Raw genomic sequence first — 15,891 nt, 5'->3', positions numbered from 1 at the left:
AATTGCTAATTTTTTGAAATTTTTGTCTAATTTTTTATATTTGTATAAATAAACGTAGAAAATATTAACATCAATTTACCATTTTCATAAAGTACAATATGTCAAGAAAAAAACAATCTCAAAATCAAAGAGATATGTTGAAGCTTTCCAGAGTTGTTACCACATAAATTGACACTGGGTAGATTTCAAAAATTTTGCTCGGTCACTAAGAAGTTAAAGGCTATGTGCACACGTTCAGGAATTTTCACGTTTTTTAATTATAAAAACACAATAAAACCGCGAAAAAAGGCCTACATTAAGCATCCTATTATTAGAATGTATTCCGCATTTTTTTTGTGCACATGCTGCATTTTTTTCCCCGGCGGAATCGCATTCCAGAAAAAAACGCAGCATGCTCATTCTTTGTGCGGAATCGCCGGGATTCCGCACACATAGGAATGCATTGATCCGCTTACTTTCCGCATTTGGCTGTGCCCACCATGCGGGAAGTAAGCAGATCATGTTCGGTTGGTACCCAGGGTGGAGGAGAGGCGACTCTCCTCCAGGCCCTGGGAACCATATAATTAAAAATTAAAAGAATTAAAATAAAAAATCGTGATATTCTCACCTTCCAACGTCCCCGGCAGTCTTCCCGCTCCTTGCGATGCTCCCGTTCCAAATAATGCATTGCGAAAATGACCTGTGATGATGTAGCGGTCTCGCGTGATGCTACGTCATCTGGGGTCATTGGAAAGCGCTAGCATTCTGCAAGCTACATACACTTGTAAAACGCATGCCAATTCCCCGTGCGTTTTTCCTGCAGCAGGGAGTTGCGGAATTGCCGCAGAAACTTCCGCGGCAATACCGGACGTGTGCACATAGCCAAAAACTTAGGGCTAAAACAACATTTTAGTGGGAAAAATGTAATTTATTCTTTCTTCACCTCTCAATGGTATAAAATTCTGTGAGACACATGTGGTGTCAAAATGATCACTGCACCCCTAGATGAATTGATTGGGGAGTATAGTTTGTTAAATGAGTTCACATATAGTGGGTTTCTGTTGTCTTTGCGCCTCAGGGGCTCTCCCAATGTGACATGGCACCCTCATACCATTCCAGCAAAATCTGAAATATAATATGACGCCTCTTCCATTCTGAGCTTTGCATTGTGCCTCAAAAGTAGTGTCCCCCACATATGAGGTATTGGCGTACTGAGGAGAAATTGCACAATAAATTGTATGGTGCAATTTCTCCAGTTACCCTTATGAAAATTCAATATTTGGGGCTTAAATAACATTTTTGTGGGGAAAAGGTGATTTTATTATTTTCACGACTCAGCGTTACAAACTTCAGTGAATCACCTGGGGTTTCAAGGTGCTCACAACACATCTAAATGCATTCCTTTTGGGGGTCTAGTTTCCAAAATGGGGTCACTTGTGAGGCGTTTCCACTGATTAGGCACATCAGGGGCTCTCCAAACAGGACATGACGTCCGTAAATTTTGCATTCAAAAAGTCAAATGCCGCTCCATCCCTTCCAAGCTCTGCCTTGCGCCCAAACAGTGGTTTTCTCCCTCTTAAGGGGTATCGGCATGCTCAGGAGAAATTAAACAACCAACTTTGAGATCCCTTTTTTTCCTGTTCCCCTGTCAAAATAAAAAAATTGTATCTGAAGTAATTTTTTTGTGAAAAAAAGTTAAATGTTAATTTTTTTTAAACATTCCAAAAATTCCTGTGAAGCACCTGAAGGGTTAATATACGTCTTGAATGTGGATTTTTGCACCTTGAGAGGTGCAGTTTTTAGAATGGTGTCACTTTTGGGTATCTTCTATTACATAGATCCCTCAAAGTAAACTTCAAATGTGATGTGGTCCCTAAAAATATGGTTTTGTAAATTTTGTTGGAAAAATGAAAAATCGCTGATCAACTTTTAACCCTTATAACTTCCTAACAAAGAAAAATGTTGTTTCCAAAATTGTGCTGATGTAAATTAGCCATGTGGGAAATGTTACTTAGTAACTAATTTGTGGGACATATCTCTGTGATTTAAGGGCATGACAATTTAACGTTGATAAATTGCAAAATTTTCAACATTTTCTCCAAATTTCCATTTTTTTTCACAATCGGAAAGCTCTTTCACCACATGGGGAAATGTCACTTGTAAACATCACTTCATTTGTATCACAAATGTCTTTGATTACCATGAAGAATTGATGCCCTTTCCTTACCTCACTGTACAAGAGCTTCATACACCTGGTTCTCCTTCCAATATTTTCTCCTTATCCTAAAGTCTTTTCCATCTCCAGTCACTTTGCTCTTCAATCCCTGGAGGCTAAAAACTAGAGTCTTCACAACATGTTAATCTGCTCTTCAACTGTTTAGACATAATCCATTTTAAGGTGTTATTAACCCTTGACCTCTCCTCACCTAAGGTGTTATCTGCATATGTTACTGCTATCTGCAAGTGACTACAGACTCTTTCTCAAGGTGCATTTAGATATGCTGATTTGGGCCTGTCAATGCACAATTAACGAGCTCCAATAAACAACTTGTTTGGTCTACTGGCCTCTTTACACAGCCCAACAACAGTGATGGGGACTGAAGGATTACCAATGCAATTGCTGGGTCATATTATCAGCAGCACAACCCTTATTTACACCTGTCGATGCGCTATTGAAAACTATTTTTTTAATGGTATAAGCAATGCTTCAAAAAAGCATTTTGCTCATAGATCAGCAACATGATAACTGGGAACAAGTGTTCCTACGAATTCTCATTACAAGTTTGTCTACTCTTTTAAATCCTCCCTTACTGATGACATCTTAATAAGTTTTATCACTTCATGATGAATACTTTAACTTATTTTGCTTTCAATTTACGGTATTGCATATTTTACTTCCTTAAAATTTAGGTTTTGTTCACATCTGCATTATCAGTTCCATTTTTTTGTTCTATCAGGGAAACGAAAAACAGGATTCATGACCACAATGAACCTGTCACTTAGGAAACCAGCGGCATCAAAACTCCCCTATAGGGGATCATGTGATGTGACATAAGAGGGTACGTTATTTGTCTAAAATAAACTACTTATAATTATTTTAAATGTGTTTTCCATGAATACCCTTTTTTAAGCAAAAGCCATTAAAAGGAGTCTGTCACCCCAGGAACGCTTTTAAGATATTACTATGGGCATAAAGGTATTAGAATGGTTAAAATAGTCTTACCGCCTCATAGCTGAGGTCTAGTTGTTGAGAAATTGAGTTTTAATCTTTTATGTTAATGATTTCTTTCTGGCTTTGGGGCATGTGGTGCCGGGAAGAAATTTCCTTATCATACCAACCCCCTCCCATGCATGTCACACTGCCCAGTGACATGCAGTTATCGTGGTGTAATCCCGCGCCTGCGCCCTGCACTCGCGCTATTATCCGAACCTTATGTGCCCTTCTATGGGCAGTGTCTTCATCCTAATTCTGCGCAGTCGCCAGCGAGTCACTGCATAGTAGCTCTCACCGAACGTACGGTGATGATTCGGAACAAAGCCTGTCACATTCATAACAAATTTTTTGACAATCCTGACATTTGAATATACACTGTGTTCCAAATTATTATGCAAATAATATTTCCTCATATTTTCTCTAAATTACCTATCTGAATTGCAGTCATTGTTATTTTCCAGTCATCTACTATTCTAGTATAATTGCAATGTTTTGGAACAAACTGCCTATGAAAACAGAATCTTTAAAAAAAAAATAAACACTCAAAATGCATGTTCCAAATTATTATGCACAGCAGAGTTTTCAACCTTTTTTGTTATTTTGAACAAAAAAATGGTCAATTGTGAAGTTATAAGCATTATCAGCTTATTACAAAATGAAATCAAACAGTTTTCAAGTGAAAATTTTATTCTAGGTGATGTTACATTTGCACATAGGACCCCTTGTTCGAAAGAAGCTTCTGAACTCTTATCGTCTATTGAATTTGTCAGTTTTTGGTTGTTTTCTGCTTCAATTGTTTTGCATGTGGACAGAATACCCTCCCAGAGCTGTTGCTTAGATGTGAACTGCCTCCCGCCATCATAGGCACTCCTTTTGATCATGCTCTACAGGTTCTCAATGGGGTTGAGGTCAGTGGAAGATGGTGGCCATACCATATGTTTGTCCTCTTTTATGCCCATAGCAGCCAGAGATGCAGATGTGTTTTTTGCAGCATGAGACGGTGTATTATCATGCATGAAAATGATCTTGCTGCGGAAAGCACGGTTCTTCCTCTTGAACCATGGCAGGAAGTGTTTTAGAAAGTCCACATAGATTATGGAGTTCATCTTTACCCCTTCAGGGATCATAAAGGGGCTGACAATCTCTCTCCCCATGATTCCAGCCCAAAACATTACTCCACCTCCTCCTTGTTGGCGCCTTAGCCGAGTTTTCATGGGGTGTCCATCAACCAGCCATCCTCCACTCCATCTATCTGGATCATCGAGCATTGCACGGCACTCAGCGGTGAACAAAACAGTTTGGAAGTCAGTCTTCATGTATCGTTTGGCCCACTGGAGCTGTTTCTGCTTGTGTGCAGTGGACAGAGGTGGTCGACAGGATGGCTTACGCACCTCTGAAGGACCCTGCATCTTGTTGTTCTGAGGACATTGGAGGCACCAGGAGCTTCAAAAACTTGTCTGCTGCTATGACAAGGCATTTTTGCAGCTGCTCTTTTAACCTTACGCAATTGCCTGTTGGAAAGAGTCCTCAATTTTTCCTTATCAGCACGCACACGTGTGTGCTGGGAATCAGCTACATACTTCTTGATTGTGCGATGATCACGATGAAGTGTCTTGGCAATGTTGATTGTAGTCATGCCTTGACCTAAATACTCCACAATTTGTTGCTTCTCAGCAGCCAACACATCCTTTTTCTTTCCCATTTTGGCAAAAAATGTAGGCTGCTTAATAATGTGGAACAGCCTTCTTAAGTAGTCTTGCCTTTATTTGGACACACCTGCCAAACTAATTTGCACAGATATCTGCAATTGCTTTCAGTGATATAAAGAGCCCTGACACACATCACCATCAATGAGTTTAAATGACAAACAAAAAAATTCTAACCTTATCACTCCTAAACTCTTTGTGCATAATAATTTGGAACACAGTGTATGTGGGTAACCTATATTTAACTCCATGTCCACTATCAGGGGAAACAAGATTTATATGTGTTGAATTTCAACTTCCTCCAAAGATATAAACGGCAGCAGATGTGTGTGGAGCAGCCACTTATCTCAGCAGCATTGTTAAATCAAGGGACCTACTAGACCAAGGTGAATGGGCTTGGTGATGTAGAGACATGATGGCTAACTGTATGCAAAAATAGCAAAAGTATAGGAGAGCTTTAATTGAATCGTTAGCTTATTACCTTATTAACGTTGGCCATTAACGATCAATCAAATCAGACAACCGCTACGGTACTCCTCCTGAGCCTACATACACATGTACTCTGCCAGCATTTTATCTCATGCAGGACCAAACTGTTGTGCCTGAAATTCAGCATGCCCAATCCTTTTTTCTCCTGTGTACATTTTTGCTTAGGTTGAGTTTGTGGACACTCTCCTACACATTAGTCAATGTTATATATATATGGCCTTTATAACTGTTTTCCATGAGTAGACAAATAGCAGGATCTAACAGTAAAAAAAACCCTGAAAGAGCAGCTAATCTAACATAAGCCACACTTTATGAACTTTTCAACCTCTAATGAAGAATTAGCCCAATAAATCTTTAGAGAAATCTAATTCCCAGTTCCTGTTACCATGACATTCTTCTTTCAGTCATCACTAAATGCTTAAGACCACAGGTGAGGAAAGAAATATACCGTGACTGCTAACAGCAAATGTTACCAAGAAATGTTCATCTTTCTTTGTCCCCACAAATGAGTACATTGTGTTAAAAAGGCTTTCATGACTACTAGGTCAAAGGCAGGTCCATTTTTCATAGTCATGACCAATGGTCTACTGCAGGTTGTTCTCTCATAGTCATGATTTCTATGTATACTCAAGGTCTCTTTCATGGTTGTGACCTCTTTCTGTACTACAGGTTCATCTCTTGAAATCATGACCTCTAAGTATACGGTAGGTCCATCTCTTATATTCATAACCCCTAGTCATGAACTTTAGGTGTACATCAAGTCCATCTCTTGTAGTCATGACTTCTGGGTTTAAATCAGCACTGTCTCTTATAGGCCTAACCACTAGATGTACTACAGGTGCACAGCTCGCCATCATAACCTCTAGGTGTATGGCAGGTCTGTCTCTCATAGCCTTGACATCTAGGTGTACTGCAGGCCTGTGTCTCGTAGTGTTGATCTTTAGGTGTACTTCAAGTTCATCTTTCATAGTCTTGAATTCTAAGTGTTCAGCAGATCCATCTCTCTTATTCATGACCTCTTGCTGCACTGCAGGTCCATCTCATAGTATTGACCTCTAGGTGTGCGCAATTCCATCTCATAGTCATGACATCTAGGTGTTATTGCAGATCTGTGTCTCGTCGTCATGACCTTTAGGTGTACTGAAGGTCTGTCTCTCATAGTTTTGACCTCTAGTTGTACTGCAGGTCCGTGTCTCATAGTCTTGACCTCTAGGTGTACTGCAGGTCCGTGTCTCATAGTCTTGAACTCTAGGTGTACTGCGGGTCCATGTTTCACAGTCAAGACTTCTAGGTGTACTGCAGGTTCATTTGTTGTACTCATGACTTCTAGGTGTACTGCATGTATGTCTTTCACAGTCTTGAACTCTAGGTTTATAGCAGCTCCGTCTGTATTGCAGGTCCGTCTCTCGTAGTCTTGACCTCAAGGTAAATAGCAGGTTTGTCTCTTATAGTCTTGAATTCTAGGTGTACTGCAGGTTCGTGTCTCATAACCTTGACCTCTACGTGTATTGCAGGTCTGTGTCTCATAATTTTGACCTCTAGGTGTACTGCAGATCTGTGGCTCATAGTATTGACCTCTAGGTGTACTGCTGATTCGTGTCTTATAATCTTGACCTCTGGGTGTACTGCAGGTTTGTCTCTCATAGTAGTGATATCTAGGTACTGCAGGTCCGTCTCTTATAGTTATGATGTCTAGGTGTGCTGCAGGTCCATCTCTTAAGGTCATGATGACCTCTAGGTGTACTGCAGGTCCATCTCTTATGGTCATGAAAACCTCTAGATGTACTGCAGGTCCATCTCTTTTGGTCATGAAAACCTCTAGGTGCACTGCAGGTCAGTCTCTTACAGTCATGATGACTTCTTGGTGTAGTGCAGGTCCGCTTCTGATAGCCATGATGACCTCTAGGTTTACTGCAGGTCCATCTCTTATTTTCATGACTTCTAGGTGTACTGCAGTAAAGATGAATGAATTTGTTTGGGTTCCCTCTTATTCGGCAAGCTATGGCACTGCTCCTGGATCGCGCCAGCCGATCAGCTTTCGGCACCGCAGCTGCATGTGTCGCGGCTGTGTGAGAGTCACGACACATGCATGGAGAGCCTGTTTGTTGGGCTCTCCATGCATGTGTTGTGACTGTCACACAGCTGCGACACATGCAGCTGTGGCGCCCATCAGCTGATCGGCCGTCGTGATCCTGGAAGTCGTGTTTCCTCTGCACTTATTCGGCAAGTGCTTTAGCTTGCCGAATAAGAGGGAACCCAAGCAATTTCGCTCATCTGTATACTGCAGGTCCATCTCTTATAGTCATGATGACTTCTAGATGTACAGCAGGTCCATCTCTTATAATCATGACCTCTATGTATACTGCAGGTAGATCTCTTATTGTCACGACCTCTAGGTGTACTGCAGGTCCATCGCTTATAGTCATGACTTCTGTGTGTACTAAAGTTCCGTTTACAGCTTGTACATGATAACAAACATCTTACCATTATCACTCCCTGGATTATAGGCTGATATAATTCGGTAGAAGCACAACAGCCAGGTGAGATTTAATCATGATAAATATTCTTATTCATGGTGAGAAGGCATCGCCTGGAGACAAGATCAGACCATAAGTCTTGAACATGGCAGCAGCAAATCATCATGTCTCAGAATCTGTTCTGATCTATTGCGTGTGTATATAATCAGTTTTTACTATGACGATATCGAGCATAGCATAGTGCCTGTTCTTCATTCTGCTTTTTTTGGTTCATCTGGTGACTGATGTTTCCATTTGAAGTACTAATGGGGTCCTCATTATGATCTATTGATTGCAATCTTGAGGTCAATATGTGTGAATATGTGCAATAGAATACATTCATACTAAAACTACGGCTGGTTCTGTACCTCATCAACCATGGTGACCTTCATTGGAAGCAGGTCATATAAAGATAAGGCAAATGTACAAAGTAATAAAGCTGACAAATGATGTGCATCATCAAGAAATGTGAGAGGACATATGCTAGCTGATAATAAATGTGACTTCTACACTTCTTAATACAACCTATGTAGAAAAGGGAAGTAATCTGCAAATGAAGTGCTAAAACACAGGATTCAATGGTCACGTCTGCAGTTGCCTCTCGGTACGTAATTTTAGTTTTCCTTAATGAGCTTAAGACAAGGCTTTATGTCTTGTTCTGCAGAACCTCACGTACAGTGTTACTTTTTTGTATCAGAATAGAATCTCAAAACATAAGATTTTGTTATTTAAGGGTCAAAAACAAGAGCCCAGTATGAAGTAGTTTTCACAGATGCTGACGTATTCCTTTAGTTTCTGTCCGTCGGACCAAAGTCTGCAGTTTTTTGGCTGTTCAAAGAAACGTTAGGAACAAAAAGTACGTGGGCCAAAACCACAGCCCAAAAAGAACAGACTTCACAGCTGAAAATAACATCTGAGCCTTTCAGTGAGGTCAAAAGGAAAAACGTAACTTTCTGCAAACTATAACATAGCATACCTTTCTCTTGAACCAAACCAGAACAAACTAAAGGCATCTTGAGGATTTACTGCATTTTCAGAATGAAGCAGCAAAAACCTGTATTAACCCCTTACTCACTTAAAGACCCTCATAAGATTGTGAAAATTCAATACAAGCTCAAGAAAAAAAAATTATGATTGAGCAGGAGAAACGAAATTGATTCAAGATGGTTATCTGGCAGCTCAAGACTGCTATTCTTATTGTGTGTTTTTCTAGTTTTGCTAAGGATTTTGAACAGGGATTTCGGAATCCTATTACATTTTTTGATTATTGCATCTAAAGAATACAGGAAAAATGCAGTTTACCATCTCCTGTTTGCTACCAAAGCCAGTTTTATGTCTAAGGGGTTGTTCAAGAAATTTACACTCCAGTGGTCCATGCTGGGCTTTGCATATTTTCTTACCCTAATGTATTGAGATCTTCCTTATGGGATACTGATCTGCTTCATATTAGTATTCATCATGTTTCTGGTAGAAGTAGAATATATTGGCCTGTAATGAACATCAATTTGGTTGGCTACCATTTTGCCTCTGATTGTGGCATTGCAATATAGCGATTAGGTCATTGGTGATATTGATGTTTGAGTATGTGCCTCCAAGTTTCCTTGTATCCTTTCTATCCTGGCTTCATCTATCTACATAACAGGACAGGGAATTAATAAGGGACAACTATTTAGGCTGGACCAACAAGGAATAGAACATTGAAGTCTTATTTTTATAAAATAGGACTTGCTGATGACCACTTTTCAAATCTTTTAATTATTTTAGGAGGTAAGAGCTATAACAGCAGCCAGAAAAGCCATTATCTTAATACCAAAAAGAGGGAAGAATACAAAGCATTTAAGGAAACCAGTATGGATGAACACAGAACTTAAACACATGCTAAAAAGGAAGAAAGAAATGTTTATCAAATGGAAAGATGGAGGCATATCTAAAGAAGAATATAATGGTGTCTGCAGAACCTGCAGGGCACAAATCAGATTATCTAAAGCTGACAATGAATTAAGGCTTGCAAGAGACGTCAAAAGCAATAAAAAAGGATTTTGGGGATATGTCAAAAGTAAAAGAAAAGTCAAAGATGCTATAGGATTTTTACAGGATGAAGATGATGAAATGGTAAGAAAGGATGTTGATGAGAAGGCCAAACTTTTAAATTCCTATTTTGCATCTGTTTTCTCTCAGAAAGAAAATGCAACATCAACTGATTTTCACTGTCCTTTTAAAGGAATAGAAGAATCCAGGATATCTATGAACAGAAAGATAGTGAGGAAACACTTAGCTAACATAAACGAATTCAAGTCTCCAGGTACAGATGAATTACACCCCAGAGTACCGAAGGAGGTAGCAGAAGACATTTTTGAACCACTCTCCATAATCTTTAAAAATTCTTGGAGAACAGAAGAGGTCCCAGAAGACTGGAGAAGAGCAAATGTTGTTCCTAGCTTCAAAAAGGGGAAGAAGGTGGACCAAGGGAACTATAGGCTGGTGAGTCTGACTTCTATACCAGGAAAAATCTTTGAAAAATTATTAAACAACATGTATGTAAGTACCTGGATAAGAATGAAGTGATTTACCGGAGTCCGCATGGGTTTGTAACTAATAAGTCATGTCAGATTAACTTAATTTCCTTCTATGACAGAATCACTGACTGGGTGAATCAGGGAAATGCTGTAGATATAGTATATCTTGGCTTCAGCAAAGCATTTGACAAAGTATCTTACACTATCCTTATTAAAAAAAATGATTAAGTATGGAATGGACAAGGCAACTCTTAGGTGGATTCATAACTGGCTTAGTGATCGGACCCAAAGAGTGGTCGTAAATGGCTGCACATCCAGTTGGAAGAATGTCTCAAGTGGGGTACCACAGGGTTCTGTCATGGGCCCTGTATTTTTCAACATCTTTATCAATGATGTAGATGAAGGAATTGAGGGTACACTTATTAAATGTGCTGATGACACAAAGCTAGGAGGGATAGCTAATACTACAGAAGAGAGAGAGGATTCAAAAAGATATAAGTAAACTGGAGCAGTGGGCAGCAACTAAAGAATGATTTTTAACAAGGAAAAAAAGTGTGATGCAGCAGCAAAAAAGACAAATGCAATTCTGGGATGTATTAACAGAAGCATAGAGTCTAGATCACGTGAAGTCATTATTGCCCTCTACTCCTGAATACTGTGTCCAGTTTTGGGCACCACATTTTAAAAAGGACATCAACAAACTGGAGCAAGTTCAGAGCAGAGCGACCAGAATGGTGTAAGGTCTGCAAACCATGTGCTATGAGGAACGGTTGCAGGATTTGGGAATGTTTAGCTTGCAAAAAAAAGACTGAGAGGAGACTTAATAGCTGTCTACAAATATTTTAAGGAATGTCAGATTGTAGAAGGATCATCTTAATTCTCATTTGCACAAGGAAAGACTAGAAGTAATGGGATGAAACTGAATGGGAGGAGACACAGATTAGATATTATAAAAAACTTTTTGACAGTTGGGGTAATCAGTGAGTGGAACAGGCGGCCACGAGAGGTGGCGAGTTCTCCTTCCATGGAAGTTTTCAAACAGAGGCTGGAGAGACATCTGTCTGGGATGATTTAGTGAATCCTGCTTTGAGCAGGGGTTTGGACCAGATGATCCTGGAGGTCCCTTCCAACTTTGCCATTCTATGATCTCCATTGATGCTTATGATGTTACTGGCCACCTGTTGTTTTTAAAGTGTTAAGGTACCGTCACATTTAGCGACGCTGCAGCGATCTAGACAACGATCCCGATCGCTGCAGCGTCGCTGTGTGGTCGCTGGAGAGCTGTCACACAGACAGCTCTCCAGCGACCAACTATGCAAAGTCCCCTGGTAACCAGGGTAAACATCGGGTTACCAGCGTAAACGTAAAAAAAAACCAAACACTACATACTTACATTCCGGTGTCTGTCCCCCGGCGCTGTGCTTCTCTGCACTGTGTAAGCGCCCGATGTTTACCCTGGTTACCAGTGAAGACATCGCTGAATCGACGTCACACACGCCGATTCAGCGATGTCTACGGGAGATCCAGCGACGAAATAAAGCCTTTCTGCTCCGACCAACGATGGCACAGCAGGATCCTGATCGCTGCTGCCTGTCAAACTCAACGATATCGCTAGCCAGGACGCTGCAACATCACGGATCGCTAGCGATATCATTCAGTGTGAAGGTACCTTTACAAGACTGGTGGATTTTCACACCTGGTACTATTCTTATGTATCTATTCCACCCTGTATGTACTTGATGGTAAGGTTATGTGCACACTTTGAGTATTTGAATGCAGACATTTCTGCACCATTTCTCCGTCTCTTGGCAGGAAACACACAGAGACAAAACCACAATTTTTTACTTTGTTTTTGTTGTGTTTTCAATGTGTTTTTGCATGCATCTTTGGACAGTTATGGATGCTATGTTGATAGATATAGATAGACCGACAGGCATATAATTGCACAGCCCAAAAATATAATAAAATTGCACCCTGTGGAGCTTATTGGACAGCTTTTTATGATTAAATAAATAAAAAATGACTTAGGTTCCTACCATTTTTTTAAACTAGCAAAGGTAAAGCAGACAGCTCTGAGATGATATTATCAGTCTGGGAAGGTCAATGGTTATTGGGCCCTTCCCAGCCTAAAAATACAAGCCCGTAGCCGCCCCATAATTGGCGCATCACATTAGATGTGCCAATTCTGGTGCTTATCCTTGGCTCTTCCTGATTGCCCTGGTGCAAAGGGGCAAGCGGGGTAATGGGGCTTGGGCCTGATGCCAGCTGTAAATTGTCCAAAAACACAGCTGACATCAAGTCCTGGTGTTAGTAATGGAGAGATGTCTATCAGATTTATTTAGTTGAGTTATTTGATCACAAAAAGCAGTAAAGTAAGTTCCACAGGGAGCAATTTTATTATATGTCTGAAGAACGATGAAAGAATTGACATGCTGTAGATTTGAAACTGCACCAAATCTGCAAGTCACAAATAAGCACCATCTGCATGAGACGTTAAGATTCTCCTTTACCTTACAGGATTCCCTTAAGGTTCTGTGACAAATCTGCACAGCAAAAAATGCTGCAAAAAACATGACGCTTGCACACAGCCTAATAGTTTGGGGTAGACCATTTGTTTGACATAAAGCCAAAGTCTTTTCAGACTATGATGAAAGTATATTGGTAGGGTTACATAAGACTGCTTTGGAGGTCAATGTTATCCACTTGGTATCACTATTTCCTAGGACTTATCAGACCAATACACGTTTGATAGCAGCTTCTGCTTGGTTCACATCTAATTTTTTGCATTAATCAGTAATGTACTTTATAATTATTGCATTATATATAATTCCCATTAAAAAGTATAATGCACAATAAACTATTTCCTATACAATTAATACAGTAATATGCCCCGCTTATGCCAAATAGCAGCAAAAAACACCAGTTCAATCGCACCCTGTGAACCTGACCAGACTCATAGTAGGGAACAACAGTTTTGTAATGAATCTGGAAAACTTATAACATTGAGCATCCCCTATTTCTACCGAAACTTGTTCTTATATAAACATATTATTAAGTAGTTAAACTACAGGCTGTAGAAAGGTGATAATCCTCATTGGCGCGATTTAGTAAATGTAAGCCAGTGTTTATCACAGGGTGCATTGTTAGCAATAAACCGTTCCTGCCCGCATATAGTAACATTGTATAATTAGGGGCCGGCGACTATGGGGGGGGTCATACGTACTGCTATAGAAATTAGTGCAAAATAATAAGAAATGCATTATAAGGAGCTCAAAGGGTTACAGCGGAGCGCCCTGAGACGCATTCACATCCAATAACAGTGATTACAAGTAATTTGCTCTGTTATCACAAGTAACGTGGAGTGACAGCCACACTGGGCTATTGCTTTGACATGTTCGATAAGCGATGAAAACAAAGTTTCCATGAGCGCCAAGGATTATTTTCTCTGCCCAGAAAGCTAATTGTTAGATTTCTCTGTGAATCCACAAGACTTTCCACTGCTTCATCCTATTCTGACCTCAAACTTCATTACGGTTCTAAAAACACACAGTTAACTTTAAATTTTTATTAGGACCCCATCTAACCCAGCTTAGATTTTTCTCGAGCCCATCTCATAAATATTGTGACTGTTGTCTGAACCATCCCCCTACACACTGCTGGCTGGCACATACATAGAGATGTGGGTACACAAATAATTCCTTCAAGACGTATAGGCGGACTCCACGGTGACAATGTGACATATCCATTGCCGTGTTATTTAGAAAAGCTGCTACAATAGATTGTGTATATTCAGATTGATTCCATACATTGCTATGCATGGCAAGAATGACATCATTTGTGACAAAGTTATTTGTGAATGAAAGCGACAGTCTCGTAAGCCATGTATAACACATCTTGAATTAAGAGGCTTTGTTCCAGCAAAGGTCTAAAGCGCTGAAAACCCACAGTGACTTTATCCCAGGGCTGCTGTCTGATTGTGTAGTGTGAGCCATGTCTCGTTTTGGAGAACGCCATGTAAGGGGGGTAATGGACAACCAATGACCCCACGGCTGTAATAAAATTAAAATTCTCCATCATAATGTAACAAGCCATACAACGAGACCAGTGATTTGTATGTGATATCTAAATAAAAAGGAGCAAGAAAGCCCTGTCCTCTGTGTCCATTGTGCTTGCAGATTCCTTGGTTAGCTCACTTTCATTGTCCTTCCTTGTGTACACTTTTATTCTCTCCATCCCTCCCTCCTTCCTTCTCCAGCCTCCCATCCAGCACATCTGTTTCCAATATGTGCCGTTGCAGGCGCCTGTTCCAGGCAAACAATAGCCTTTTCTATTAACCTGAAGAATACTTATGCTGAGACACCTCCTGCAGAACCGCTGCAATCTCAATCTTTACTGAGACCCTCGCACAAAAAAAGCCATTTTTCTCCAATCCCATTCAACGCTGTTTTTTTTTTTTTCAAAATATTATTCCATTTACCATCATTGCCCTTTACAAAACAATCATTTAGATTCTGCTTAAGAAATATGCAAAATAACAAAGGAAGCATTGAATCCCAGCACTTGTTACATTAGACAGGCAAGGTGTTCCATTTATATCCAACAGGTAATTGTTCCCCCACTCTGCAGAATAAGATCATTCACTATCCGTCACACCTTTTATACAATATTGATAGCCTGGAAAAAAATTAAGAACAAAAAGAAACTCACCCAGGAAGGAGCAAAGCAGTGTTTGCATCTTTGTTCATAAGTCCAGAGGAATTTGTGGGCTGCTGAGCTGGGGCAGAGTTGGAGGCACAGTGCAGTGCATTGGCTCTTTACAGGAATGGCAGACAGCCCTGCATGGGGGAAGCATCACAGCGAGTGGAATGCAAGCAACATAATTACCTCCATGTGTCAGCTCAAGAACCAAGTTTCCTCTGCCTTTTGTGTCACTACTTGTCACTTACTGGTCCCTGTCTAGAGATAATAGCAGACCGGGGCCCTCCTTTAGTGCCCCTTTTTTTGCAAGAAAAGAAAGTCCGGATTCTGAAAAAATGAGCATGAATGTAATACCAGCCACTTATCCGTGTGCAGAGGGAAGGAGAGCAAGAAAATATACTGTGCAGAACATTCACCACATGGCAGCATCCCAGACCTGCTCCTCCCAGCTATCTGCTGGGATTAGCCAAGGAGAGCAATTACTGGCTAGCCTGAGCTCCTGCAGAGTAGGAGGTGTACAGTATGTCCACATCTTATATACAGGTTTATTCAACTCCTTTTTTAATGAAAAATCTTTGCTCAAAATATTTATCAAATAAATAACTCAGTAGTGTGAAAAGCTTAGAGCCCCCTTACATTTGCACCTTATTCACCTTTACACAATGTATAAAGCACTGTGGAATAAGTTGGAACCATATAAATACAGACTGTTATTATGATAATACTGGAGGTGATAGTCATTCTTGATACTTCTGTTTTATTAGTATCGTCAA

At 40.2% G+C, this 15,891-nt stretch overlaps 1 protein-coding gene across 1 annotated transcript in view; it reads right to left on the bottom strand.

Moving 5' to 3' along the window:
• Window positions 1-15,628, bottom strand: part of CLMP (CXADR like cell adhesion molecule) — a 188,048-nt gene extending 172,420 nt beyond the window's left edge. Inside the window, exon 1 of the mRNA XM_077249630.1 lies at window positions 15,128-15,628. Coding sequence (XP_077105745.1) covers window positions 15,128-15,155 — 28 coding nt within the window. The 5' untranslated portion in view covers window positions 15,156-15,628. The remainder of the gene's footprint in view (window positions 1-15,127) is intronic.
• Window positions 15,629-15,891: the final 263 nt, after the last annotated feature.

This window comes from Ranitomeya variabilis, chromosome 4 (genome assembly GCF_051348905.1).
Source record: "Ranitomeya variabilis isolate aRanVar5 chromosome 4, aRanVar5.hap1, whole genome shotgun sequence".
NCBI classification, from domain to species: Eukaryota; Metazoa; Chordata; class Amphibia; order Anura; family Dendrobatidae; genus Ranitomeya; species Ranitomeya variabilis.
This window is presented reverse-complemented; position numbering and strand designations above follow the sequence as displayed.